Raw genomic sequence first — 27296 nt, 5'->3', positions numbered from 1 at the left:
AACCGGAACCTTCAGTAAACCATCAACACTATGGTGAATGTGGGCAAATGTGAAAGAATGATAAAATGGTGCATTCGTCGATCAAACCGGGCCATACATCCGAAGTCAGAAATTAAATTAACATCCACCATTTTGTTTATTTTCGCGTTTATACGACTGTACCCGGCTAAATTATAATATATTCGCCTACCACCATCCTTCGTAGTGACAAAGCGATTCTGGCAATGATTGTAGGATTAGGAATGTGCTATTAGCGTACTCATTCGTTGTCGGCCCTTGTATTGAAATTTGCAGACATCGGCCGCGCCGCTAGTAAACATTCTTTGAAAATTAACTCCCAACCTTCGAAGAAAAACAAAATCCCTAACGCCCAGGGTAATCGCGTCGATGAGAAAGGTTCGTTGAAATTCGTTCAACGAATTTTCGGCAAGTGTAAAGGGAGTAATCCCTTGGCTTTAAAGGTATGTGAAGTGATTTGATTGTGGATAACGTGAAGTTGTGATTTTGGCTTAGAAGGTCATGTCAAAATATTGCTAAGGTGAACGGTTTGTTTAGGAAATATCGAAGAGCTTTGGGCGAAAGTCCCCCGTGGCGCGCCCGGCTAACATGAATCACACGCCTGCACCTGACAGGCAGCAGCACGACTCCAATGTTAACCAGGTCGTGGAGATGGAGACTCAGGACGGTAAGTGATGACATCACATTAACCTTTTCGCCCAATTAAAATATCATTCGAAAAATTTCTGCTTTGAAATGGATTTTATAAAAATGATTATTAGCATTCTATTATGTACTGTTGTGTTAGAAATAATATATTACTATGTGTATATTATGTAGTGGTAAACTACAGACTGACAATGTAAAGTAACCTATAAATGTAATTGTTATTGTTTTTTAACTATTAGATGTTAGTTTATTTTAAAATACCTGTCATAGCAGACAATAAACGAATATGTACGAAACTTATTATATTGTGCATTCAATAAGTTCAATAATCTTTTACATATTTTCTTTGTTCTAAAAGTGCAAGTTGTTAATATTGCATTCTCTAAATATAGAACTAAAATTGAATGCATTTAAAAGTATTGATATTTAACATTTTTATCTTCTGTTTTAATTACAATATTGGAAAGTGGAAAGTTTTGTGTAAATTTGTAACATTAAAATATTAAATAAGATGGTTAGGTGTTTACTGGCATAATGAGACATAAGAAATAAAATCTCAAGGTCAATGTATGTTATTTATTTCTTGTGAATTACAAGTTTTTATTCATTTTAAATTATCAAGAAAAATTCTATTGTATCATGTCAATGAATATTACAATGAGATTATTGCATTTTTAAAGTATGCAATGCATTAAAATAGCAACTTACAAATGGTGCATTATGTTTGAAAAGAACTCAATTAAACCACTTTTAAAATGTTATTTTAATAGAAAACGTAAGTGCTAGTATTAGGTTTCCTATAGAATTAAAATCACTCTGGCAATAAACTTAAATTATTATACAGAATCATTGTTATCAACCAACTAATGCTGGAACCATAATAATACTATATCGGTACAAGCTTAAAACAATATCAATTGCAAAAGTCGACCATTATCCTTTGTGATGTGATGAGAACAGTTGGATAAGTGATTACTGGTCAAAGAAAATTATTTACACAAAAGCTCTGAGAGGAGCTACTATCCCCTTTACACGATTAATATATAAGTGGGAAGGGTTTTTAAGAATCAAGTTCAATATAAAAATGTTAATGTTATATGTGTCCCAATAACATTCAAAATTAAAAATATATAAAACACAAAATCAATGAACAAGTCCGCCAAATACTCAAAATTGCAGTAATGTTCATAAATGTATTAAAAATAAGAGGTGGTAATAAAGATCAATACTAGGTACTATGTAGACTCCTTATAATTTGAGTTAATGATATTGCTGAACATTAAGATATTGTCTTTAAGGATCTCCAAATTTCCCTCTTCTTTTTTTTAAATTATATGTATCTAAAAACTTTTTGAAGAATGGTATCATTACAAATTCCTATTTTAGTATCTGACATTTTGACAACAAATGTCAAACCATTTTTCTTGTTCCATAAAATTTATTCAGGTGATTTATATATATTATTTTGTTACTAGTTAAATCCTTATACCTAAGCAAATAGAAAAATTAAAGTGCTTAGAAATGTATGAATAAGTTTTTGAATAAACATTTCAAAATGCCATTACCAAATCAACACTACAAAATTAGTTAGAAATATTGAGAAAATAATATTTTTATGAATTGTGTAGTCATTTTATAAATGATCGAATGACAAATGACAATAAGTCAACATAATACTTTTGAAATGTTAAAATTTATTCAACTCCCTATATTTTGTTGTTAATTCTTTGTACAGATATTAAATCTTAAGTATTGGTTTCCAGTTGAAACAATTACCACTGAAAAAACCTGGAATGAAGAAATGATGAAGGGTCCCAATGGTGAGGTTGTCATGGCTGATGTTATGAAGACACAGGAGACTGCTTCAGCTGAGATGCCTGTAAGTTACACAATAAGTAAGATACCCACAATATGTAGAGTTAGATTGCAATCCCTTATTTTTTTAATGTGATCTGTGATATCATGATATGTCATAATAGTTACAGAAATTATAAATTTAAAATGAATACAGAGTTTAATTAAAAGCTTTGTAAGAGCCATGTCTTGTTATTATATGAAATTTTAAACAACAAATACTTATATTGAATACACATTTAGTTGATATTATCCTGATATATATAAAAGAGTGTAAAGTCCTCTTCCATGGGTGTATTCCACACTTCTGGGTGTCATGGCCTATTAGGGCATCAGTTTATCCCTAACAGTATTCCTCTATTGATTCAGATTTTCAGCAAGAGATACCACTTTAGTGACTGATGTTGAGATTGATCTGGTCTATCCAGTGCATTGTACTTCTCCCTTCTGATTCTTGCCCGCTATTTATAAAGTCCTAAGATAGACACGAGGATACTAAAAGTGAGACTAGGTAAAAGCATAAAAAGTAGCATTCCTTTTTTTATCAGATAAAATCATATGATAAATTAGTTGACAGGAGATAAAATATTTTCAGTTGTAAATCTTATTATATTTACAAATAAAGTGTGTCACATCACGAACCTTTTGCTGAATAGTGATTTTTTTAGCATTAATAGGTAATTTCAATATTATTATTATTTGCACAAATGCAAATTTATAGGTTTTGAGATGTAACTTTGATTTATTGGAAATCTATTAATTGACAGCAAAAAGCTATTTGGACATGTTTACAGACTACAAAAGTAAATTTTTTAAATAGATAAAAAATATTATTTTTGAATAAAAATCATGTCAAAGAATAAAACTCAAAATAAATAGATATAAACAAAGAAAGTTTTCAACAAAAGTAGGGTTCAATAAGTTTTGTGGACTAGTTTTGAGTTTAAGTTAGAAAATGAACTTCTAAAAAAAATGTTGACATCATAACACTTTGTTGTCTGTTGTCTGACATACCCTTCTGTATTTTAAAAGCACATTAAGCAAGTAAATTATGTTCATCTGAAGCTCATGAACATCTATGAATTCAATATCTAATATTTATTAATGTTGAGTTGTCTATATTCCATACCTTATATCCATTATACACTGCATTAAGTTCCATACATAAACAATACTTTGAATACCAGGCGTCAGATAAGGCAACAAATATGTCTATATTTATTGATCTTTTTCTTTGTCTCACACTAAATAACTCTGTAAAGACTTTTCAAAACAATTTATTGGTACTCCCAAAATAAATTTACGCTTATAATAAAGATCAGCTTATAATTACTAAATACGAAAAATATTAAATGATGTGTTTTGGAATGAATGTAATCTCTGGTACTGGTTGTAGGGTGTCTTATGAGCTCGCACGGGTCGGTACCACCATTCTGCCTAATTATGTCGCGAAGCAGTAATGCGCTCTGGTTTAGTTATAGTATGGAATTGAGACTAAACTCACGTAGTAACCACTCGTACTCAGCGTTTAAGAGGTTCGCCCATCTAAACAATAAAAGCCTAGATGAGGGGCGTAGCCAAGTCGCGGTTTACTGTAAAGGACGTCAAATTTGTCCAAAAAAGGTCGTATGTCATTGATCTCGGGAAATCTGGAGGGGAATTCGTGCAAAAAAATCTTTGTAGCCATAATGAATCTGGATGAAACCATATTGCTTTTTTTTTCTCCTACCTAAGCTTGTTTAAAGCCTTGAGAAGCTATTTCAGCGTAACCTTAACTAGTAGGTGAGGTCACGGGGCTCAAACCTGACGATCTTTCTATCACGAACCCTAGCAAGAGCCGTGCTTCGCAGAATCTACCACCGGACCGGAAACGCGACCCACTGAGAAGAGCTGGCGAGAAACTCAGTGGGCTGTGTTTGTGGGTTAATTTACTCGTCGAGCCCTTCGTCGCAAGCGACGGGTTCGACGAGAACGATGACCCGCTACCATGTTGCATGGAAGTGCTATTGTTGTTGTTATTGAGTTGGATCGGATTTTGGTTATTTCGTGTCGTTGACAGCAAATCCTTAAATTATATTACGAAGAAAATGTAAACTTTATTTTCGAAATAAATTTCATATAACATTATTTTTAATATTCATAGCTCGCCTGTCTCGACGCTGAAATGGAAGACGACGAAGCGCGTTCAGAGGCAACGTTCCGATTCACGGTCCACAACTTTAAGAATTTGAAAGACTCGATGCTGTCGCCGCCGTGCTACGTGCGCAATCTGCCGTGGAAGATAATGGTTATGCCGCGGCAAGCGCCCTCGCCTGATCGGCAACAGCAAAAGTCTCTGGGCTTCTTCCTACAGTGCAATGGGGAAAGTGAATCATCCAGCTGGTCTTGTTATGCGATGGCGGAACTGAGACTCATATCCCACAAGCCGGACACCGAACCTTTCCTAAGGAAAATTCAACATTTATTTTACAGGTTTGTGCTATTGGAACTATTAGATGTACCTTTTAAAGGTGGTAGGACCTCTTGTGAGTCCGCGCGGGTAGGTACCACTGCCGTATCTATATCTGTCGTGAGGCAATAATTCGTTTCGGTTTGAAGGGTGGGGCAGCCGTCGTAACTATACTTGAGACCTTAAAACTTATATCTCAAGGTGGGTGGCGCATTTACGTCGTAGATGTCTATGGGCTCCAGTAACCACTTAACATCAGTTGGGCTGTGAGCTCGTTCACCCATCTAAGCAATAAAAAAAACTTATCTATAGATATGTTATTGCGTTTTCTTTGGAACTTATATTTACTGTAAATAAAGCCTAGGTTCGGGTTTGCGTCAAAACATGACTATAAAATTTTCAAGATAGAAAAAAACACTAAAGTTTTACTAAGTACGGAAAATTTCTACAACTTGACACTTAATAATTAGTACACGTGGCACTGCTGACGTCAATATAATAAGGAAACATCATAATATTCTTTGGGTTTGGCATCTCTTTCTGTACCCCTGAAAGATATATGCAAAACTTTATGATGATCTATGGAGTAGTTAAGATGTTAGCGTAATATACAAACTATCTCATTTATCATGGTTATTATAGATATAAAACCACAGTAAAGTATTTAGTAGTATAGCAAAACCTTGCCTCGCCCATTTTAAATATAAACAAAGTCGAGTCCTTGAAAAAACAAATGAAGCTAAATAATGACGTATACACTACACCATCTTCTCTTGCTTTCGATTGCTAGAATCGTTACACGAAGGTGTAACTACAATAGGAGCTGAGAAATTATCTTTTTTTCACTTGTTGAACGTGCTCTCAACTTCTTGGTCTTGAGTGGTTGCCAAAGTTGCATATATGTACATCACAACGTGAATACCGCCACCAACCGTGAGACTTGAGGTCTAAGTCTCAATTGTAAAGTAAAACGGCTATCCTACCCTTCAAAGCGTTTCTGCTTCGTAGTAGAAAAAGGCCCCCGCTATCCTTAGTGGTGCCTACATTTGCAGGCTCACAATAGGCCATGCACTAGTAATTACGAAAATGAAAATTATTTCTTGGTATGTTCAGCAGTGGACAGTAGACAGGTTGAGATGATGATGATATATTTAACACATTCACTGCCGTGTAGGTCACCGGTGCCCTACGATGCGCACTGAAGTAATTATGTCGATTTCTGTTACTAACGCGCCTGGATTTCCTAACTTTGCCTTTGTTTGATAATGTATGTTTTAGTCTTTTAGGTCTCCTTAGTAAGGCGCTTTAGTAAGAAGAACCAAGAGAGAAATCGATATAGTTAGTTCAGTGCGCCCCGCAGGACACCATTGACCTACATGGCAGTCAACGTGTTAAGGAAAATAAGCTTAATTTTTTATTTATTGTTATCAGCAAAGAAAACGACTGGGGCTTTTCTCACTTCATGACGTGGAACGACGTGTTAGATCCCGAGAAGGGCTACATTAAAGACGACGCGATCACTCTGGAAGTTCACGTCACCGCCGAAGCACCCCACGGCGTATCTTGGGATTCTAAGAAGCATACAGGATATGTTGGTAAGACATAACAGTATCACTGTAGGAAAATTAAAGTTGAACTCTCAGTTGTGCTATTGAGGATACTTTAAATGCTCATGGGTAATCGCTGTCCTGAATGAAAACGTCAAATTTTTTTGGAGTTTATAGAAATGACAATGTAGAAAGGTAAATGCTCGCACTCACTTTGAGAGAAGAGGTCTAAGTCTAGATTCTATTAGATACAGGGTGTGTATTTCCATGTATACCTGGAGTCTACCAAAACGCAAGTATTTTATAGTACTTCATACGTAATTATTTAAATATGCCTACATAAACTGCTTAGTTTGTTTTATAGATGCATTTTAAATGTATTCAGGTCTGAAGAATCAAGGTGCAACTTGTTATATGAACTCGTTACTTCAAACACTTTATTTCACGAATCAACTCCGCAAAGCTGTGTACAAGATGCCTACAGAATCGGACGATAGTACTAGGTTAGTAAAAAGATATTGCTATTTTAAATTATTATTGCTATTTAAACAATATTATTAAATTAAATTAAAACTATTGCAAGGTACAGTAATTCCTCTTATAGCGCATTTTCATACTACGCGATTTCAGTCCCTCGTATAACACGGGTATTCCCCCATGTAACGCGTGGATTTCATACGTTATATTTCCGTACTACTGTGCAATTTATAATGATTTGTACCGTTCATAATTGATTTCGCGCACCTGTGCACATTATGTCAATTGTGTTGCTATGAAATTAATTAAATTAAATAATTTATTAAATTTGTGCTCCTAGTATTTGTATTGTAAAAAAAATGTTATTTTGTGTTACGTATGTAATGTATATGTACATAACGCGTTATATGGGTCATATAACGCGTTATGTACAAAGCACGTTATGCGAGAATATTGTTACAACGCGTTTCCTATAACGTGGAACCAATCTACCGTGTTATAGGGATTACTGTGTTATGTACATAATTAAATGACTCACTGTCATATAAGTGATATAAGTGTGTGATATAAGTGACAGTGAATGAAAGTGTCGCATAAATAGCCTCTTAAAATTATGAAATTATATTTTACTGAGTTCTTGTTTCGAACATGCAATGCATCTGTAACCAGCGCATTGTTTGTCGTAAGCAAATAAAATGCGACAATCTATACAATAAAAATATTGTGTAAACATTTTTAGTATTTGTAATATAAGCATTATGTGTATATAGCTAACGGTTGCACTGTATCGGGGCTGAGCAGTATGTGTTGTTGTTTTGCATTGAAAATTAATATGAATTAGCATTGACACTCAGATTAACATTGCTTCCATTTTAGGTAGTCTCAGCATTGATTTAATCTTAAATGGTATTGAGGAAATTCAATTACCGATGTAGTTTTTACGATTCCGAGATCAAAAGACCAATTTTTTTTAAGCATGCTAGAATTCATAAAATGTTATCTAATTGGAAACAATCAAAGTAAATTCTAAATTAATGAAGCTTTTATTGCATCATTTAGCAAGTGATTCGTGAAACTATCACAAGGTCCATGTTTGATAGTTGGCCATAGCCAGTATCTTTGCGGAATATATTTCGTTTCCAGGCCTTTGGTTATGTGACCTTTCAGTTAACATATCACTTGAGAAAACATTAGCTTCAGGTCGTTGAATGTCGAGTTGAAGAGTGTCTTGTTTATTTTTGTATATGATGTAAATCTAACTGCACCTAACGTTGTAATATCTTAGGACTTTAAAATTACAATAATAAACACAATACATGTGAAGGAAATGTTAAAATATTTTAATGACTTAAATAAGGCACATTCCAATTAAATTTATTTTCAAACATTTACTCAGTATCTAGGTATGAGCAGTTCAATGACCCATTACTTCGAAGATATCAAATAAAACTATTATTTTCAAAACCTATTCACCCGTATTTAAGAAAAATGAAGCATTTGAAACGAAGCATTCAAATAAATATATAAGTGTTGTTTTACGCACACATGCTTAAGCAATGAATTTGCGTTCATGAAATGAAAAAAAAAAATATTAATATTAAAACAAGATTGGTAACAATATAACAGAAACATTCCTTTGTAGATCGGTGGCTTTGGCTTTGCAAAGAGTATTCTACGAGTTACAGTTCTGTGATAAACCAGTTGGTACAAAGAAGTTGACCAAGAGCTTTGGTTGGGAAACCCTTGATTCTTTCATGCAACACGATGTACAAGAGTTCCTTAGGGTAAGAAATTATAGTTTTTTTAGTAAACTAATTTAAAGAGTATATAAACCAGAAAATAAAACCAACTTCAATAAAATAAAGAACAAACAAAGTGAGGATATTTATGTAGATGTGTCCATTAAATATGCATTAATAACGATACTAAAAACTACTGGTCATATTTAGATAACATTTCATACATAAAAAAGAATCCTCATAGTCGGGGTCCAAGAAAACAGTTATTAGGTAACACGCATAAAAAACCAGTCAAATTGATATTGTCCTACTTTTTCTGAAGTTGGTTTAAAACTTTTTTTTATTGCATCCTGATTTTTTTACCTTCCAACTTTTAAACTATTCATTGAAACTCGAAATGATTTATGACCTGTTTGGTATATATATCTCAGATTCAACAATTATTAAACCAGAGTCATGTTCTTTCAAGAATTTGTGTCTTAAGAATTGTTCTTGATTTTAACAAAGGTACAAGAGTCTTATCAAGTGATACATTTCAATAACACATATAACATTAATTACCAATCAGTTTCGTCATTCTGGAGTACCTATTGTCGTCGACTACGAAGCTAACAATTAGATATTTATATCTAGTTTTCGTTTAACTCGTGATGTCAACACTAACTAACGTTAATGAAAAATGTAATAATGAAAAAAAAGTACTTCACCAAGATTACGGGTTTCTTAGTAAACCAATTTAATTTATTTTACTTTACTAATTAAATAAAGTAAATTTAAATTATGAAATTAAATAATAATTTTGTTTTTTTAATGAACAGGTTTTATTGGATAAATTAGAAAGTAAAATGAAGGGCACATGCGTGGAGGGCACGGTGCCTCGACTGTTCGAGGGCAAGATGACGTCATACATTAAGTGTAAGAACGTTAACGTTTCAAGTACCCGAGTGGAAACATTCTACGATATCCAACTCAATATCAAAGGGAAGAAAAATAGTGAGTGTTTATAATATTGATTTTCTAATTAAATATGCAATTTCGAAAAGGGCACATGTCGCATATTTTGTCAAATACGTTTTTTCATATACATGTAGTTTTGAGGCTTACCTACGCTCATTTTATAATAATTCCAGTAATTTTCAATTGCTAATTAACACTAAAATATATCTCAAAACTTAATATTTTAAATTTTACACTGCTTTAGAAAATAATCAGGTTTTTTTTCATTTCCTGAACATTCTACATTTTCAGAGATGTGCCCTTTTCGAAATTGCATATTCAATTAAAATTGATCAAAAACAAAGACGTGTGACGTCTAGCATCTACAATACTTAGATGGGATTTTATAATTATCGATATCGAAATTTAACGAAATGCATATGTATAAATTTTGTATAATATGTAATAACCAAGTAAAAAAACTATTGACGTTACTTAAATTATTCGGTGTCCAATTGAACCACTGGAAAATAACATCTTGCCCTTACCAACAATCTAACGCCAAAAGAACTGTAGCTCTTTTTAGAGGAGCAGGGATAATTTGAATACCAACATACAACGACAATTTTGTATAGCAATGGAAATAAGTAGAATAAGGCTATTAATTATAAGGTACTAGTATTAAAAGAAGATGATGATAGTATCTATAGCAAGATTTCCACGAGCAACTACAACCACTCACCACCGGGTGGACTATAAGCTCGTCCAGCTTCATAATCATAGTCTGTATTTTATAACCTAATTAACTATAATTATATATATATAACTAATTTTTGAAATTTGAATTATTAACAATAGCTATTAAATTGATTTAAAGTGTACACATAAGTGAAGTATCCTAACACGATATATTTTGCAGTCTACGAATCGTTCAAAGATTACATAAGCACAGAAACGCTAGACGGCGAGAATAAGTACGACGCTGGCGAGCACGGTCTCCAGGAAGCCGAGAAAGGCGTCATATTTGCCACGTTCCCGCCTGTGCTACATTTACACTTGATGAGATTCCAATACGATCCCATTACCGATAGTTCGGTCAAGTTTAATGACAGGTTAGTCCAAAGTCCAAAGTCAAAACGACACAAAGAAAGACAAAAAAAATCCAGAATTGACTCATATCTGTGATATAAAAACTTAAAAGTACCCAAAAATTTTGACTCTGCATCTAATGCCTAATACAGAATTTAATTCAATTTTAAAATTTTGAAATATGAAGTTATTTTTACAGTACTTTAAAGTACACTTACTATTGATAGTACTTTTGTTACTTGATATTACTTATAACTTTTATGATAGCACTTTTTTTTATTAGTTGAAATATTTTACAATTACTTTATGAAAATTGTATTTTGGTTTTTAGATTTGAATTCTACGAACGTATCAATTTAGATGCATATCTACAGGAGAAACCAGAAACACCGGCTGACTACACGCTCCATGCGGTATTAGTTCACTCGGGAGACAACCACGGGGGGCATTATGTGGTCTTTATCAATCCGAAAGGTGACGGGAAGGTAAGATGCAAATCATATTGATAAAAAAAGAAAATGTTCACTGTTTCAAAAGAATGTTGTCTTATATTTTCTTACTTTTTTTTATTAAATAATAAATAATATAGCTTATACACATATTTTTAGGTGACATCACTGTCGTTAAGGTGTGGGTGTACAAAAGAGATAGTGATATGTTCTCTGCCTACCCACTTTTCTTTCTCTGTAAACTAATCGCTAATGTAATCATTTTAAAACTGATCTTTATGCTGTTTTCACAAACAGATTCTATTCAATTCAAATAATAATATTTTTCTGTTGTTTGTTATTGAATCAAACAAAACATTAATTTATTTTCTTTTTGATAGCTTTGGAAAATACACACTAGACTAACTTTAGTTTCACGAATTTAAAATGGTTTGTGTGTCTTTAAATATACATAACATTTTTTTGCTTAAAACATGATGCTTTTGACTGTTTGTCGTCACGACTCTTTAGAAAGGTAGCTTTAAGCAAATTTGATATAATTGTCAGATAAACTATAAAGGTATTCGTTAAAAACAATGGAACTTAGTTATGAAGCTATAAAATAATAATTCGCTTGACTTATCGTATTGTTCGTTCGATTGAAGTAGTTTTAGCAGGTTTTTTTTTCATTCCTCTGTCTCAGTACCATCACCTTACACAAGGTGGCGCTTCAACCAGTGCGTCTCATGCATACAACTGACGGTAGTTGCAGTGAAGGCAATATTTAATTATTATGGACTTTTTGGCGGGAACGCGAGGAGTGAAGTTGTGTGATTTGTTTTATTTTGTCTATTTAGTGATTCTTCAGGTTTAAATGTGTAATAACCGTGGTTTATTAATCTTTTAATATCTGTGAAAGTGCACAAATGTGGGAAAATGAAACAAAGCCGTTGGACATCACTTCTGGGGATCCTCCAAAAAGTCCAATGATAAAGTCTCAGTAGATGACCACAATTTTACTGAGATTATATTTCATCCCATATCATCTCATCTTGATTTCATTTTATCATTTTTCATAAAAATAATAAAATAAATTAAAATAAGACATGACTTAAAGGTCTTAGTTACCAGGTCATAAAATCCCTTAAATAATTTAATTATTATTGTTTTTGTTCAGTGGTGTAAGTTCGACGACGACGTGGTGTCCCGGTGCACGAAACAGGAGGCCATCGAATACAACTACGGCGGTCACGACGAGGACATGACGTTGACCGTTCGCCACTGCACTAATGCCTATATGTTGGTTTATATCAGGTACTATATGCACATTGTAATCACTAATAGCCCCTAGTAAGAACCTAATTAAATTTTTGAAATTTAGTTCTTAACACATTAGAACTGAGCGGGGAAAATTAATAACTTGTATTACTGTTTTAAGCTAAACCACTGGGGTAATGAGTAATGTAAGGACAGTACTTAAAACCTATGAAATGAATTTCATCATGTTTATAAGCCTTACAGCCTAGTGGGCCTTAGCTTGGTCCAGTATGTCTCTCCAGACTGCTTTATTCAGGGCTTACTCCTTCCAATCCTGACACTGATAACTTTGAGGTCATGAAATGAATTTGGTTCACAGAAATTCCATGAAAACCTATTGACAGACATTACAGACATATTTAAGGTTTGAGGGTGTTTTGGCTGATGAGACCTAATTGATGATAAATTTTGCTATCAAGCTTGAAAATATGTTATAGTTTAGAAAGAATATTAAAATTTAATAAGGTTAAACATTTTAGTTATAATAGAAAAACGATAAAATATTACAAAATTACATTTATTAACTATACAATTAATGCAGTCTAGCTAGTTAAACAGATGTTTTAAATTTTCTTTAATGAAACCATTTGTAAATGAAGGTTCTACCTTGAAGGTTGTCTATGAAGGATTAAATTAGACGTCATTTTGGTCAATTTGTAGGGATTCACAGTTGAAGACTGTTCTACAAGAAGTAACACAAGCAGACATACCTACTGAGTTGAGTGAGAGATTAGCTGAAGAGAAGAGAATCGAAACCGTAAATATTTTGTCTTATTTAATCTACAGAGTTATTCTACCGGAAAGAAAAATCCTTTTCAATATTCACAAATAAATTAAAATTTTAAATCTATAGCGAATATCTTTTACGGTATTTCTTATTTTTCTTTTTTATTCATCGGCCTACGATATATCTATGGTTAGGCGAATGAACGCGCAAGCAATCGATTACTGAAGTTCATACAGATCGCAACATGGAAGTCCTCGCCTAAAACATGAGGCTGTAATATCAACTGCCTTACAGTAATAATTCCGGTCACCGCCCTCGTCGAACCCGTCGCTTGCGACGAAGGACTCGACGAGCGAATTAACCCATAGACACAGCGCACTGAGTTTCTCGTCGGATCTTCTCAGTGGGTCGCGTTTCCGATCCGGTGGTAGATTCTGCGAAGCACGGCTCTTGCTAGGGTCAGTGTTAGCATCACTCCGGTTTGAGCCCCGTGAGCTCATCTACTAGTTAAGGTTACGCTGAAATAGCCTCTCCAGGCTATCAGCTTAGGTAGGATAAAAAAAAAGTAATAATTGGTGTAATTATTGTGTAATCAAATCGCAATTAGTAGGCAAGTTTTTACAATGCGGTCCTACAATATTCCTCAAGTTATTATTCTTCGCTTTCCAGATTCGTCGCAAAGAGCGGAACGAAGCCCACCTGTATATGAACGTGAATGTAGTATTGGAGGAAGCTTTCGACGGTCATCAAGGGAACGATCTGTACGACCCGGAGCGCGCGCACTACCGCGTGTTCCGCGTCAGGAAGCAGGCCACCGTCTCTGAACTCATGGAGATATTGTCAGAGAACTTTAAGTATCCACTGCAGCAGCTCCGACCCTGGCCATTTAGCGCACGCTCTAATCAGGTAACGTATAGTTTGTAAATAGATCTGCAACTGTGAATTTATGACATTTTACACACAAACCTTTGGAAAATGATATATTAAAACCTATATTATAAAGATATCAAAATTAAAAATTAAAATGTCATATAATATATAGGACATTAATATTTTTATTTATGCAATGCAATGCAATTTATTAAATATCTAGACACAAAAAATATATGACTTTGATCGCTTTCATAATTACGGGCACATATGTATGTTAATTATACAACACGCTTACAAGTTAATTTATTGTAAAGGAATAGATAAAGCATAAAATATTTTGTTCTCAGACATGCAGACCGACCTGCCTAGACATTTTTAACGATCAACTCAAGACTGTAGCTGACGTTTCTGAGAACATGAACCCATGGAACATATTCCTCGAGATGCTGCCTCCAGATTCTGGTCTCACATCATTGCCTTGGTTCGATAAGAAGAACGACGTGGTCCTGTTTTTTAAGTATTATGATCCTAAACAGAAGCGCATACACTACTGCGGACACCATTATTTGCCCATCGCAAGCAAACCCGCCGATCTTCTACCTATACTCAATCAACGTGCAGGTATGAATCGTATTTGTTATTTATTTATTTATTTGGGAAAATAAACATATATTTTAAAAAATAGCAAAACAATAACCAAACATGTTTCCACCATCCAAATAACATTTAAATAGAGAGTGAAAAAAAGAAAAAAAAGAGAGAAATTTAGATATTTAAGTTTACACAAAAAAAAAACAAAAAAAAGCAACACAATACGCACATATTATTCTCACACACATCAACTTACACTACAAAATTTAATAATACACATCGGACTAAATCACCAAGAATAAATATTCCAAAATAGCCTTTCTATAAGCTACAAGTGACAAACAAAACATGTCAGCATTAGAGAACTTAGTATTGTAATCCTTTCATCTTTCATTCTTTTATAAATAGAATTTCAATTACATCAAAGTCGGATTCAGAAGAGAGTTACATTATATAAAGATAACAATAGTTAATGGGTCGACTGATGGGTTTCTAAATCTCGCTATCTCATGTTGTTAATATAATCAGACTGACGTGATAATGTTCAGAATCATAATCTGTTTTCTAGCTTAAATTCTACCGCTGTTTTCCTAGGCATATTATAATACTTTTATTAGCAATATTATCTACATCTGTATTTTTATCTGTGAGAAGCTAAAAGTACAAGCATACAATTAATCTAAAATTAACCATATTTTTCAGGATTCCCACCAGACACTCCACTAGTTCTGTATGAAGAAATCAAACCAGACTTTGTTGAAAAAATCAGTAATTACAACGAACCTCTAGAAAAGGTATGATTTATTAGTTTTTTATTACAATTCATCAAATTTGATAAATTGATTTAGAACTGATGTAAGAACCAAACTTTTTCCAATATTGCAGAATGATTATAATTTATAAAGTACCATTTCCATGAACATGAATACATAAATGATATTAAATTAATAGTACATTTTTTATATTATAAAATGATTCTATGTGTTAACTGATATTTATAAGCTAACCATAGACATAGCCAAATCAATAAGCTAAATTAAAATTGGTTTAATGAAATGGAAATGCATAATTTGTTACGCATTTTTCTTCCAAGTAAGAATGCAATTGTTTGGTATCTTACATGACTTTGTTTTAGAATTATATCATTTATCATTTTTGTAATACATACTTATTTTATTTATAGATGAGTAGTCTCAGATAGTGTTTGTTAAATGAAAGAAAGGAAGGTTTGATCGTATTTCCACTGCACTCATTTATAGTGAATTCCCAGAGACCATTTTTACCATGTATTGTCAAGCTCTAGAATAAAATTTCTTAGACTGCATGTCCATGACATGTCCTGCTTCATGCGGGGTAAATAATCTTGAATGGAACCCAGTGATTTTACCACTCTCCCTTAGTACCAGCTTTCCATTCATATCGGGACTTGTTAGCTTACTATCAGTACCAAATCCGACAAAGACATTGGGCCATTAAGTACAATGCACGAACACACAGATCGGTGTGTGTTTGTGCAAGGTATCGGACCGTGTCTGCCCTGAGCGGCCCGGCCTACCCTCGGATTGAGTCGTGTGCACGCGACCAGGTATTGGACGAGCTGATGGACGGCGACATCATCGTGTTCGAACGCGCCGACAACCGACACGACGAGCTGGAGCTGCCCACCTGCCAGGACTACTTCAAGTACATCTTCTACAAGGTCGAGGTGCAGTTCGTCGATAAAACGGTGCCCAATGATCCGGGGTGAGTTCGTTTCTGATCTACAGCTACCTTTGATCACGTACAAACCTTAGGGCAGCGGTCGGGGAACTTTTTAAATGATTACCCCAAAATATTTTTGTGTAAGTTGATGGTGAACCCCATGGCGAAAACAAAAAAAACGAAATCGCTCATTTTTAGCATCTTTCATATGATAATTTTGAAAAGAAAACAATAACTAAAAATTGAACGATTCTAAAGAAGTTTCACTTCAATATATACTTTTTACTCTCAAAAGTTTTATTTTTACCGCCCAAATTTTCATTTTACCCAATTTGGGGTAATTTACCCCGGTTCCCTGACCGCTGCCTTAGGGGATCACATAGAGATTCAAAGTTCGGACAAAAAGCTTTTTAGGTATTCTAAGTATAATGTTGAATTTCAATGCTAGGGTCGTGTAATTGCATGGCCTGATAATTAAAAGCTTCCTGATAAATTTTCAACAGATTCACAATGGAGCTATCGATGCAAATGCGCTACGATCAAATGGCGCGGGCGGTCGGCCAGAGGCTCAACGTGGACCCATACTTAATACAGTTCTTTAAGTGTCAAAAGTAAGTAATTACACTAACTAAACTTTAAATTAATTAATAATAAATAAAATAATAAATAAAATTAAACTTTAATTAAACACACTAATTAAACTAAGTAATTCCATTTGGGCATTTCTTTTCAACGATTTTATTCAATTACATAAATAAATAATAATAAAACTTCAGAGGTGTCAAGGGACACCCGGATGGAACGAAGTTCCTTTCGATTAATTAGTGAAGGAATTGTAATTTTTTTTTTAAGTTATAATAATAAATTACGGCATTATGAAGAAGAAAAAAACAATACTATGAACTAAATTACTATTGTTGAAACGCTATCTCGAGAAACTGTACTTATTACGCGGACCAATCGGATACGAGCAAGGTCACGCGATAAGCGCCTACACGCTGATTGGTCAGAATGACGGATCTAAAAAGTGTCGTGACAACTTTTCGTAAGAATTTTTTTCGTCTAGACCCCTTTCACAACGCGCGATAAGGAACTTCGTTCCAATAAATAAGCAATATTATAATTCTTAATGTGATATGATTTCTAAGTGTGACATTCTTTCGTTTGTTTGATTTACTACTGAATGTCATATTTCGTGTCCACTTGTTGTAGCTACAAGGACACCCCAGGACTGCCTTTGAGATACTCATACGACGGAATACTTAAGGACTTATTAGTGTACTGCAAACCAAAATGCCCTAAGAAATTGTTCTATCAGATATTATCTATTAAAGTAAACGAATTGGACAACAAGAAGCAATTCAAATGTCTATGGGTAAGTGTTCATTAAGGACATTTATTGTGACAGGATTTTAATGTTTGACTGTCTGTCGGGTTAGTACTGCATCGCCCGCACCGAGGGTAAGATAAAACGTGACTAAGGGATTCACTGGAGAATGGGCAGTGGTGGTCTCTAAGTATTGTATATCTCCCTTCCAACGTAATTAAAAAAAACACAACTTATTTTAATGCCTTGAAATGACACACCCAGTTGATGGTTAATAACAGTTTTGCAAAGTTTCGACATTGTCGGGTAAACAACGCGGCAACGCGTTAAATATTTAATTGTTCAACTTCAGATTGCTATGGAATACAAATATTCAGTAAAAATAATAGGTGTTGTAGTAATTATTTTATTTATTTTTAGGTTGGTCCAAATTACAAAGAGGATAAAGAATTAATTTTGTATCCAAATAAAGGTGGTAAAGTGTCGGACATTTTAGAAGAGGCAGCTAAAGTAGTCGAGATGTCAACCGAGGGCTCAGGCAGGTTTGTATTGTTTTCAATCTTACATTTAATCATTTTCATAATAACAGTGTAAATAATCATTGAATTCGTAATTGAATACATGAGTGGATATGATACAATTTATTAATTTTGAGAAAACGGGCAAAAAACTTTTGTTACTTGTAGTTTTTCTTCGCAGATAACCCCCTTCATCACATGCAATTTCTAAAAATAGCCTTTAAACCCAAAGTTATAAGGTCTAATATGGTTTATAGGCATATAACACCTTCATTAAATGTAAAAACTAAAAAATCTTAAAAATGGTACTTAACCCCTTCATCCACTCAAGTCTTCAATTATGTATAATAAGTCCTGTTCATTGACTACTATAATTATCTGTAACCTCATTTAGAGATGTCATTAGAATCTAATTGGCAAGAATAACATACAGTGCCTTAGAACTGTACAAACATACAAACATATTATAATGAAAATGGATTTAAATCCACTACATTTGAGTCGACTATTATCAAAGCCAGCAATGTGACTTTTGGACAATTATTGGTAAATCAGAAAAACGAATTATTGACTTTGTATTCCATTGGCAGTCACAAAACTCTTCTGAACGACATCTTTGATAAATAACAGGCTAACTATTAACCTTTATTTAATGCAGGTTTTGAACCGTATTCTTTGAAGGAGACGATTATATTCAAATCAATCTGTATTGACATATCAATAACATTTTTTTGTCCAAATGCACAGATCCTTTGATAATAGACGACTCATTTATATCACCTAAATCTGTTTCATGACGTCACCATAATGCATCCAAGATTTGCAAGTGTCAATGACCAGCAATGTTCTTTTAACACCATCTGGTCAATGACTTCTCTATTAAAAAAAGTCAAAAAGCTTCAATTGACATGATAAAATTCTGTCCCTCCAGGTTAAGGATCGTGGAGGTCTCGTGTCACAAAGTGCTACCGGGTCCAGACCCTGAGCTCACACTCGACCAGGTCACCATATCGCCGCCCAGACTCTACAGAATAGAGGAGATACCTAGAGATGAACTGAATTTACAAGTAAGAGTGATCCTCTTAACCAACTAACCACTCTCACATTAAGGCGCCTGACGGATTTACATTCAAATATTAAAGAAAGGCAGGCAGAATTGGCGATTGAGCTTAAGGGCTTCTGAATGTTGTCATTCGAAGCCATTGTAAGATGTAAAATCAATAAAAAAAATGGATTTCTTCATGCGATATGTAGTAAATTTGTATATGTTAATTCGTATTGTGTAATTGATAACATTGGTGATTATTAAGAAATCTTACAAAAAATTATGCTCTTCTAGTACTTCGACTCGCATAGAGGGCAAGCGCGCCGTGGTCAGCCAGATGGTCAGATCTAGTAAGGCAAGCACTTGGTGGTATTTTGTATTATGCGGTCCATGCCACCCATGACCGAACACTGTGAGGGAACGATATAGAAGAATACTTCTCTCCAATAACGTCTAATTTTACAATATTTTTTGAATTTTTTAAATTATTCTAAACAGGAGGATGAGATGCTGGTTCCGTGTGCGCATTTCTACAAGCAAGTATACGCGACGTTCGGGATTCCGTTTTACGCGCGTTTCAAACACAACGAACCGTTCGAAGCTGTCAAAGATCGCCTACAGAAGAAACTCGACATACCCGACAAAGAATGGGAAAAGGTAACGCAGCTTAAGTGCTGACTTTGTAACACGATTGAAAAAATGTTCTACGTTTAACCTAGTGTGATTGTTTTAACTGTATAATTTGAGTAATTTTGGAAATTAGTAGGTGGGTATCTCTAATCATTTTATATAATCAATAAGACGTCCGGTGCATTCGTGTTGAAGCGATGCACCGGTGTTCGAATCACGTAGGCGGGTACCAATTTTTCTAATGAAATACGTACTCAAAAAATGTTCACGATTGACTTCCACGGTGAAGGAACAACATCGTGTAATAAAAATAAACCCGCAAAATTATAACTTGCGTAATTACTGGTGGTAGGACCTCTTGTGAGTCCGCGCGGGTGGGTACCACCACCCTGCCTATTTCTGCCGTGAAGCAGTAATGCGTTTCGGTTTGAAGGATGGGGCAGCCGTTGTAACTATACTTGAGACCTTAGAACTTGTATCTCAAGGTGGGTGGCGCATTTACGTTGTGGATGTCAATGGGCTCCGGTAACCACTTAACACCAGGTGGGCTGTGAGCTCGTCCACCCATCCAAGCAATAAAAAAAAAATATATAAAAAATGGTAGGATGATTATTAAATACATATTATTATATAAAATTTATATCACACTTTTGGAAAGTACATTTCAAATTAAATTTATCTCAATAATTCGAATGTTTGTTATCTGTTTTTGACATCAAGCATAAAAACCAATGACAATACAGGCTGTCACATGTTGCTAATCGTTCTGCATTAACCATCTATGATTAGATTGTGCTTTATTTCAATATTCACATATAAGAAGATGTGTTGACAGTTTACAAAATAAAATAATCATCCCATAAAAATGAGTTTAAACCCAAAGCTTATTTATCAAAATATAAAAATGACAAAAATCAGCACTACTTAAATTGTAAATATAAATTAATACAATGTTGGTAACAGCTAGGCGTCTTTGTTTCAGTACAACTTTGCTGTAGTGACAAACGGCAGACCTAATTACATAAGCGAAGGAGCGACAGTGAATATCAACGATTTCAGACTAAGTAGTAATACGAGTGAGTATGTTTTTTTTGTATCAAAAATTTAAACTGAAAGAATTTACCCAAAAAATATTTAACTTTATGGTTATAAAATTTTTTGAAGGCATAGAACCGTATTCTAAAAAGAATTCGTACTGAAATTTAATATAGATCTGTCGCACCCAGACGCAACGGCGCGGCCCTGGTTCGGGCTCGAGCACATCAACAAGACGCCGAAGCGATCCCGCGTTAACTACTTGGAGAAGGCCATCAAGATATACAACTGAGCCGGTCGCCACGCGCCGCGTCTCCCCGCCGTAACGCCGCACCTACTCCGCTCACAGCCCGGGACACGGCACCGCCCATATTCACTTGTAAAGCGACCAGGATCATTATGAACGCGGCGGAAACGAGTACGCGCTGTAATTTTGTGAAACACTTTTTATTTTTGATTGCATAGACGGGTGGACGAGCTCACAGCCCACCTGGCGTTAAATGGTTACCGGAGCCCATAGACATTTACAACGTAAATGCAATCTACCTTGAGATGTGAGTTCTAGGGTCTCAGTATACTTACAACGGTCGCTCCTACCCTTCAAACCGAAACGCATTACTGCTTCACGGCAGGGTGGTGGTACCTATCCGTGCGAGGACTCACAAGAGGTCCTTACCACCAGTAAGTAAACTCACGTTTGTTTGAAATGCCAAAAACTTCATGAAAAATATTGAGATACTCATTCACTGTAATGCAAGATGTGGTATATTAAATGAAATATACAGTGCCACAACGATCTAAAATATAGATATTCTGCATTATCACAAATGCAGCGGAGCATATTAAGTTTTCTGTTGTAAAATAACTAAATAATAATGTATCGACTGCAATGATTGAAGTTAATGTATTTTAGTCGATTAATTATTGATTTCTTGATTAGATTAGGCTCTCTGCATTTTACATAATACAAATAAGTTAAATATTATATTAAACTTAAAGATATGTATTCGCCTTCCTCAAAAATTGCATTTGTTTTCATAAAGATCCTAGCCGCGCTATGTAGACCACGACTGTGATTTGATTGTCGCATGCAGACTTTCAATGATGGGAACGGAATAAAAAACGTAAAGTATTTTGTGTCCTGAATACTATATCATATTTGGATGTAATTGTATTGGATTACGTAGTGTGATACCGCGTTACTGTCGGGCATGAGATCAATAAATAGTCCTATGTATTTACGTTAACATCAATTGTATTTCCTAACCGTGCCGTCGTACATGTAAATGTTTATTGATTTTTCAAGTAGTAGGTTCAGCTAGTACAATTCATGTTCCAATGTTCTAATATTTGCACCAGCATTTGTGATGTGATATTTTGAAGAAAAAAAAAGAAGAGTAAAAATCATAATGATTTGTAAATATGAAGTAGCATATTCATTCGTATATTGCCAGACACTAAAAATATTTTTTGCATGTTAATTCTATTTTCGAAATAAAAGTTTTGATTAGTTAGTATGGCAACATATTTTAATTTTTAGTTACCTTGTTTCTTCTTGCAAAAACAACAATTGAGTAATATGTTTGTAAAGGAACTTTGCTGCCGGTTGTAACTTTTTTTTTAAACCTAAGATGTTTTAAATGTCCGGATTCCGTTTTCTACACGCAATGCACTTTCGTTTTGTGAGATCGTTTAAATGTATTTTTTGCGATTGTGTGCGACCTTACAATACTGCTTCACAGAAAATTGTTTATTTTTTTCATAATTTTACCGAGAAATATTTTTGGCACAATTTCTCAAAAATAGTCAATTATAGAGTTAAAACTTAGCAAATTGACTTTTGATTGTGCTCCCGACGAACTCTGTTGATCCCCCTGTAAGTTGACGAATTGATTGTCTCGTCGAAATAAAATTTACATCTACTAGGAATGTGAACATGTTAAAACATCTTAAATTTTACATTAGTAGCTACTAATTTTTATCTTGTCAAATTTGTACATACAACAGAACGTGATAATTCATTGTGGTTATGTTTCTCAATTCTGAATAGCAGTTTTCGTACGAAAAATGAGTAATGATTTAATGAATTAATAATATTATTAATATACTCTTGTTATATCTGTGCTGGTGTGAAACGAATAAATCATAAGTTGTTCATTGTTATTTGAAATGCTATTTGCGATGATGCGTTGAATCGCTACCGGACTGCGGACGTGTAAGCTCTCCGTGATATCAGTGTGCTTAGTGCGAATTTTTTAACGTTCTCGACAGCGTAAAAGTTAGCTCATATTTGTATGGAATGGGATCGTTTGCGTGCGTTTGCCGCTAGGGGCGCTGTTCCAATTGCATACAAAATTGGCTTAACTTTTACGCTATCGAGAGAACGTTAAAAAACTCGCACCAAGCACACAGAACGCTTCAGATTTTGTGAAGATAAAGAAGTATAATAATTGTTTATTAACATATTCACTCAATTCTTATTGTATATAGGATATATTTTCATTTGCAAAGAGCATTAGAACCGATTTGTTTTTTTTTGTTTGTTTTAGTAGTGTCTTTTTTACGCATTCTCAGTTGACGTTCTGTCTCTGTTTAGCTTTCGGTTTCTAACTAAACTGATTGTTATAACTAACTTACGTACACGCCCCGTGCTGTGCCAACCTGTTAGAATTAATTCGTTTTTGGTGATTCGGCATGAGTTAAACATTTTCATCGTAATCAGTTAGTTTTACTAAAGAAATGTATGAGATAAATAAATATATTTAAAAAATAATAATAGACGTTATAATTCTGTACAATCGAATGTGCCTGTCAAGGACGCTTGTTTGTTTAAGTGGCCTATGTAATAATGATAATAAAAAGATTACATATTTTGCATTGAAATAAAAAAAACAGGTAAATTAACTATTAGATGTTAAATCTGGCAAAAAGCCATAAGCCAATACGAACTTAATTAAAAACTACGCGCCTTTATCTCACTGTAATTTTGGTTGTATATTTTTTTCGTATCACATTTTTACTTGCATTATATTCATTACATTTCGTAAATTTGATTTGATGATTAAATCGTAAGTTTAATTAGAGACTTACTTAAACGCGTTACTTAATATTTAAATAAAAAAAAGTGTAGGTATATTAACTTTTTTTTTTTTGTAAAGGGAAGGAAAATAATAAACGGTAATTTTTAAATTCAACGTTAGGAAATGAGATGGATAAAAATACAATTGAAATGTGATAGTCAAATAAAATATAGTGAGGTTTGTACATATTGAATGGATTCGGGGGAGGTCTTAATCAAATTATAATATGTAGACTTGAAGTACTAACTAGTGAATATATATTTATACATAAACATTGATTACAAATCTTAATTGAATATATCTCTATTGATTAATAGAATTAATACAAGACTTTGTTGATGTTTGAAAGATTGTCGAATTACCAAAACGTGTAATGTTTGAAGCGGAGTCCCTTGAGTACTCTAACGGTTGATGTCCGCTTCGCTTCGCTTCGAATATACACAAACGGTTTTGATTGCACCAAATAGATGTAAACTTATTGTTAAATGAATCTGGCTTAAAGCCCTGTCGATTTGGAAACGTTTATAAGGGTCATTGTTTTACACTTATACTCGAAGGATGTTTCTTTGTAATTCAAATAAACGTGTTTTTTTTTTTTTTTTCGAAATTATGTATATTTATATTATATATTTGTGTATATATGATGTATTTAAATTAAGGAAAGGAGATACAATAAGCTTTCGTAACGCGATGCCTTAGACGTGTAAACCTAATGAGAACCGACGCGAGTATTTTTATTTTAATATAGTTTGCACCTGTTTTTCTTCTCATTTATTGCTGTTTAATAATATAACGCAGTAACTGATTTATTTATTGTCGACGGAAGAACTTTTATTTATTTAATTGATTTCAAACACACATTTAAAATATCTACTACCTACTATAATTTTGTTTAACTCTGTTTATTTAACATTGTGTGTCGATTGAACTTATTATCATTAACATGTTTTGTGGTTATTTGAGATATTTAGGAACATTAGTTTATAGTAAAATACACGATGCAAAATTGTGGCAAATGGGATTATATAGTCTATTAGTTGATTTACCTGAATAAATATATCCGAATCAGCGAAGCAACCCTCCGGGGGGCCAAAGTACTGTACACAGCTTGCGCGAACATGTCGTTTCCACTGTTATCTTGGATTTGAATGTTTCTCTGAATATAATCCTATATTTGTTATATTAGTTTGTTTTGTGCACGCAACCTTCGCCAATGGATCGGTTTATTTTTTTTTTGGGCTCGAGGAAATCGCCGTTCTTCTGTCCTCCACTGGGGATGGTGGGCGGGGTATGTCGGAGTCGAACCAACTAAAACCTCCTGTCGCTCAGCAACCCACGTCCGAGCCTCTCATGAGACAGAACGCAAAGGGGGCAAAGGTAAAGGGGGGAGAGGGCAGCTTTTAGTGTGGAGCATATCTCTCTCATCACCCTCTCCCTGAGCAGTTTCCTACGAATCGAATGTTATGGTTATAAAATGAATAATAAACGCGAATTTTTACTGGTGGTAGGACCTCTTGTGAGTCCGTGCGGGTGGGTACCACCGCCCTGCCTATTTCTGCCGTGAAGCAGTAATGCATTTCGGTTTGAAGTATGGGGCAGCCGTTGTAACTACATTGAGACCTTACAACTTATGTCTCAAGGTGGGTGGCGCATTTACGTTGTAGATATCTATGGGCTCCACTAACCACTTAAGGTAGGTTGTGAGCTCGTCCACCCATCAAAAATTGTTTCGATTCTAATGTTATGTTTATAAAATGAATAATAAACGCGACCTTCGTTCACATGAAGACTGCTTTGATAACTTTGAAATTTGCACAAATTTTATGAGTGCCTCATACTATGTCTATCTTCTTTAGTCGTATAGTAAATACAGGTTGCTTAATGCGAGTTTTCTAACGTTATCGATAGCGTAAAAGTTAACTCAAATTTGTATGGAGTTGGAACGCTTGCCTACGTTTGCCGCTAGGGGCGCTGTTCCAACTGCATGTAAATTTGAGTTAACTTTTACGCTATCGAGAACGTTAAGAGACTCGCACTAAGCCAAAGATAACCCCCAAGATGACTTGACCACTTTGAGCATCCCTCTCCCGTCTAGGCGCGTCGACACCTCCGCCTCCGCCATTCGCCCAATCACGATGTTCGACCAGACCATACCGTGGGCCCCGAAGGTCAAATATTTAGGCGTCACCCTCGACAGAAGGATGACATTCCGCCCTCATATTAAGGCGGTGCGCGACCGTGCCGCCTTCATTCTAGGACGTCTCTACCCGATGATATGCAGGCGAAGTAAAATGTCCCTTAGAAATAAGGTGACACTCTACAAAACTTGCATACGCCCCGTCATGACCTATGCAAGTGTAGTGTTCGCTCACGCGGCCCGCACTCACTTAAAATCCTTTCAAATTATTCAATCCCGTTTTTGCAGGATAGCCGTCGGAGCCCCGTGGTTCGTCAGGAACGTCGACCTCCATGACGACCTGGACTTAGAGTCCATCAGTAAGTATCTTCAGTCGGCGTCGATGCGCCACTTCGATAAAGCGGCACGACACGAGAACCCTCTCATCGTGGCCGCCGGTAACTACATTCCCGATCCTGCGGACAGAATGGAAAGCAGTCGACGTCGCCTAAAACACGTCATCTCGGACCCTCCCGATCCACTAACGGTGCTTTTAGGTACTTCAAGCACCGGCCACCGTTCTCGTCGAACCTGTCGCTTGCGACGAAGGGCTCGACGAGTAAATTAACTCTCAGACACAGCCCACTGAGTTTCTCGCCGGATCTTCTCAGTGGGTCGCGTTTCCGATCCGGTGGTAGATTCTGCGAAGCACGGCTCTTGCTAGGGTTCGTGTTAGCATCGTCGTCAGGTTTGAGCCCCGTGAGCTCACCTTTTAGCCACGGTTACGCTGAAATAGCCTCTAAGGCTATCAGCTTAGGTATGAAAAAAAAAAAAGATGACTTGCCACACCATTTTATTGCGCAGGAAGCCATTTATAATATTATTTGAATTTAAAACTATCTTTAAATATTGGCAAGAACTCGGCGTGTTTACGGGTCATAAACTTGGTCGATACTGATGTCGTGATTCTTAGCGTCACTTCATATATTAGCTAAATCACTGATGTGCTGTGAACATTTGTGGCCCTGTATGCGGAATCTATTGGGGGTTATCTGTGCACCAAGCAGACTACTCGTTTTAGTCTCATAATACACCGGCACTAAATTTTAAGTAAGAATATTGCACTCTGATAGTTTATCTTTTACTTATTT

The 27296-nt window shown here is 34.8% G+C and overlaps 1 protein-coding gene across 8 annotated transcripts; it reads left to right on the top strand.

Annotated features, from left to right (window-relative positions):
- The first annotated feature begins 24 nt into the window (after positions 1 to 24).
- Positions 25 to 25209, top strand: Usp7 (Ubiquitin-specific protease 7). Of its 8 annotated transcripts, none has more exons than XM_089734081.1 (23): positions 25 to 461; positions 556 to 685; positions 2430 to 2545; positions 4664 to 4992; positions 6401 to 6564; positions 6902 to 7019; positions 8636 to 8777; positions 9551 to 9725; positions 10588 to 10780; positions 11089 to 11242; positions 12363 to 12499; positions 13163 to 13259; positions 13899 to 14135; positions 14450 to 14723; positions 15396 to 15487; positions 16291 to 16436; positions 16898 to 17005; positions 17607 to 17769; positions 18142 to 18263; positions 19171 to 19306; positions 19783 to 19941; positions 20897 to 20990; positions 21126 to 25209. In XM_089734081.1, exons 2-23 carry the CDS (start codon positions 607 to 609, stop codon positions 21239 to 21241), a joined length of 3351 nt encoding a protein of 1116 aa, XP_089590207.1. In that variant the 5' UTR covers positions 25 to 461; positions 556 to 606; the 3' UTR covers positions 21242 to 25209. The 8 variants fall into 8 exon arrangements, with proteins under 8 accessions (XP_089590207.1, XP_089590206.1, XP_089590210.1 ...); XM_089734080.1 differs by having other exon boundaries at positions 17604 to 17769; XM_089734084.1 differs by having other exon boundaries at positions 21141 to 24799.
- The last annotated feature ends 2087 nt before the right edge of the window (positions 25210 to 27296 follow it).

Source organism: Bombyx mandarina, chromosome 17 (genome assembly GCF_030267445.1).
Source record: "Bombyx mandarina strain Sakado chromosome 17, ASM3026744v2".
In the NCBI taxonomy this organism is placed as follows: Eukaryota; Metazoa; Arthropoda; class Insecta; order Lepidoptera; family Bombycidae; genus Bombyx; species Bombyx mandarina.
The sequence above is the reverse complement of the archived record's forward strand: the minus strand, read 5'-3'. Positions and strand labels throughout refer to the sequence as shown.

Bases quoted from the DNA above. Each gene is read 5' to 3' on its own strand.
- Usp7 (XM_089734077.1), top strand. From the start codon at position 607: ATGAATCACACGCCTGCACCTGACAGGCAGCAGCACGACTCCAATGTT. The intron at 12,500-13,162 runs GTACTATATGCA...GTCAATTTGTAG, and splicing joins TATATGTTGGTTTATATCAG to GGATTCACAGTTGAAGACTG. The intron at 17,770-18,141 runs GTAAGTGTTCAT...ATTTATTTTTAG, and splicing joins AGCAATTCAAATGTCTATGG to GTTGGTCCAAATTACAAAGA.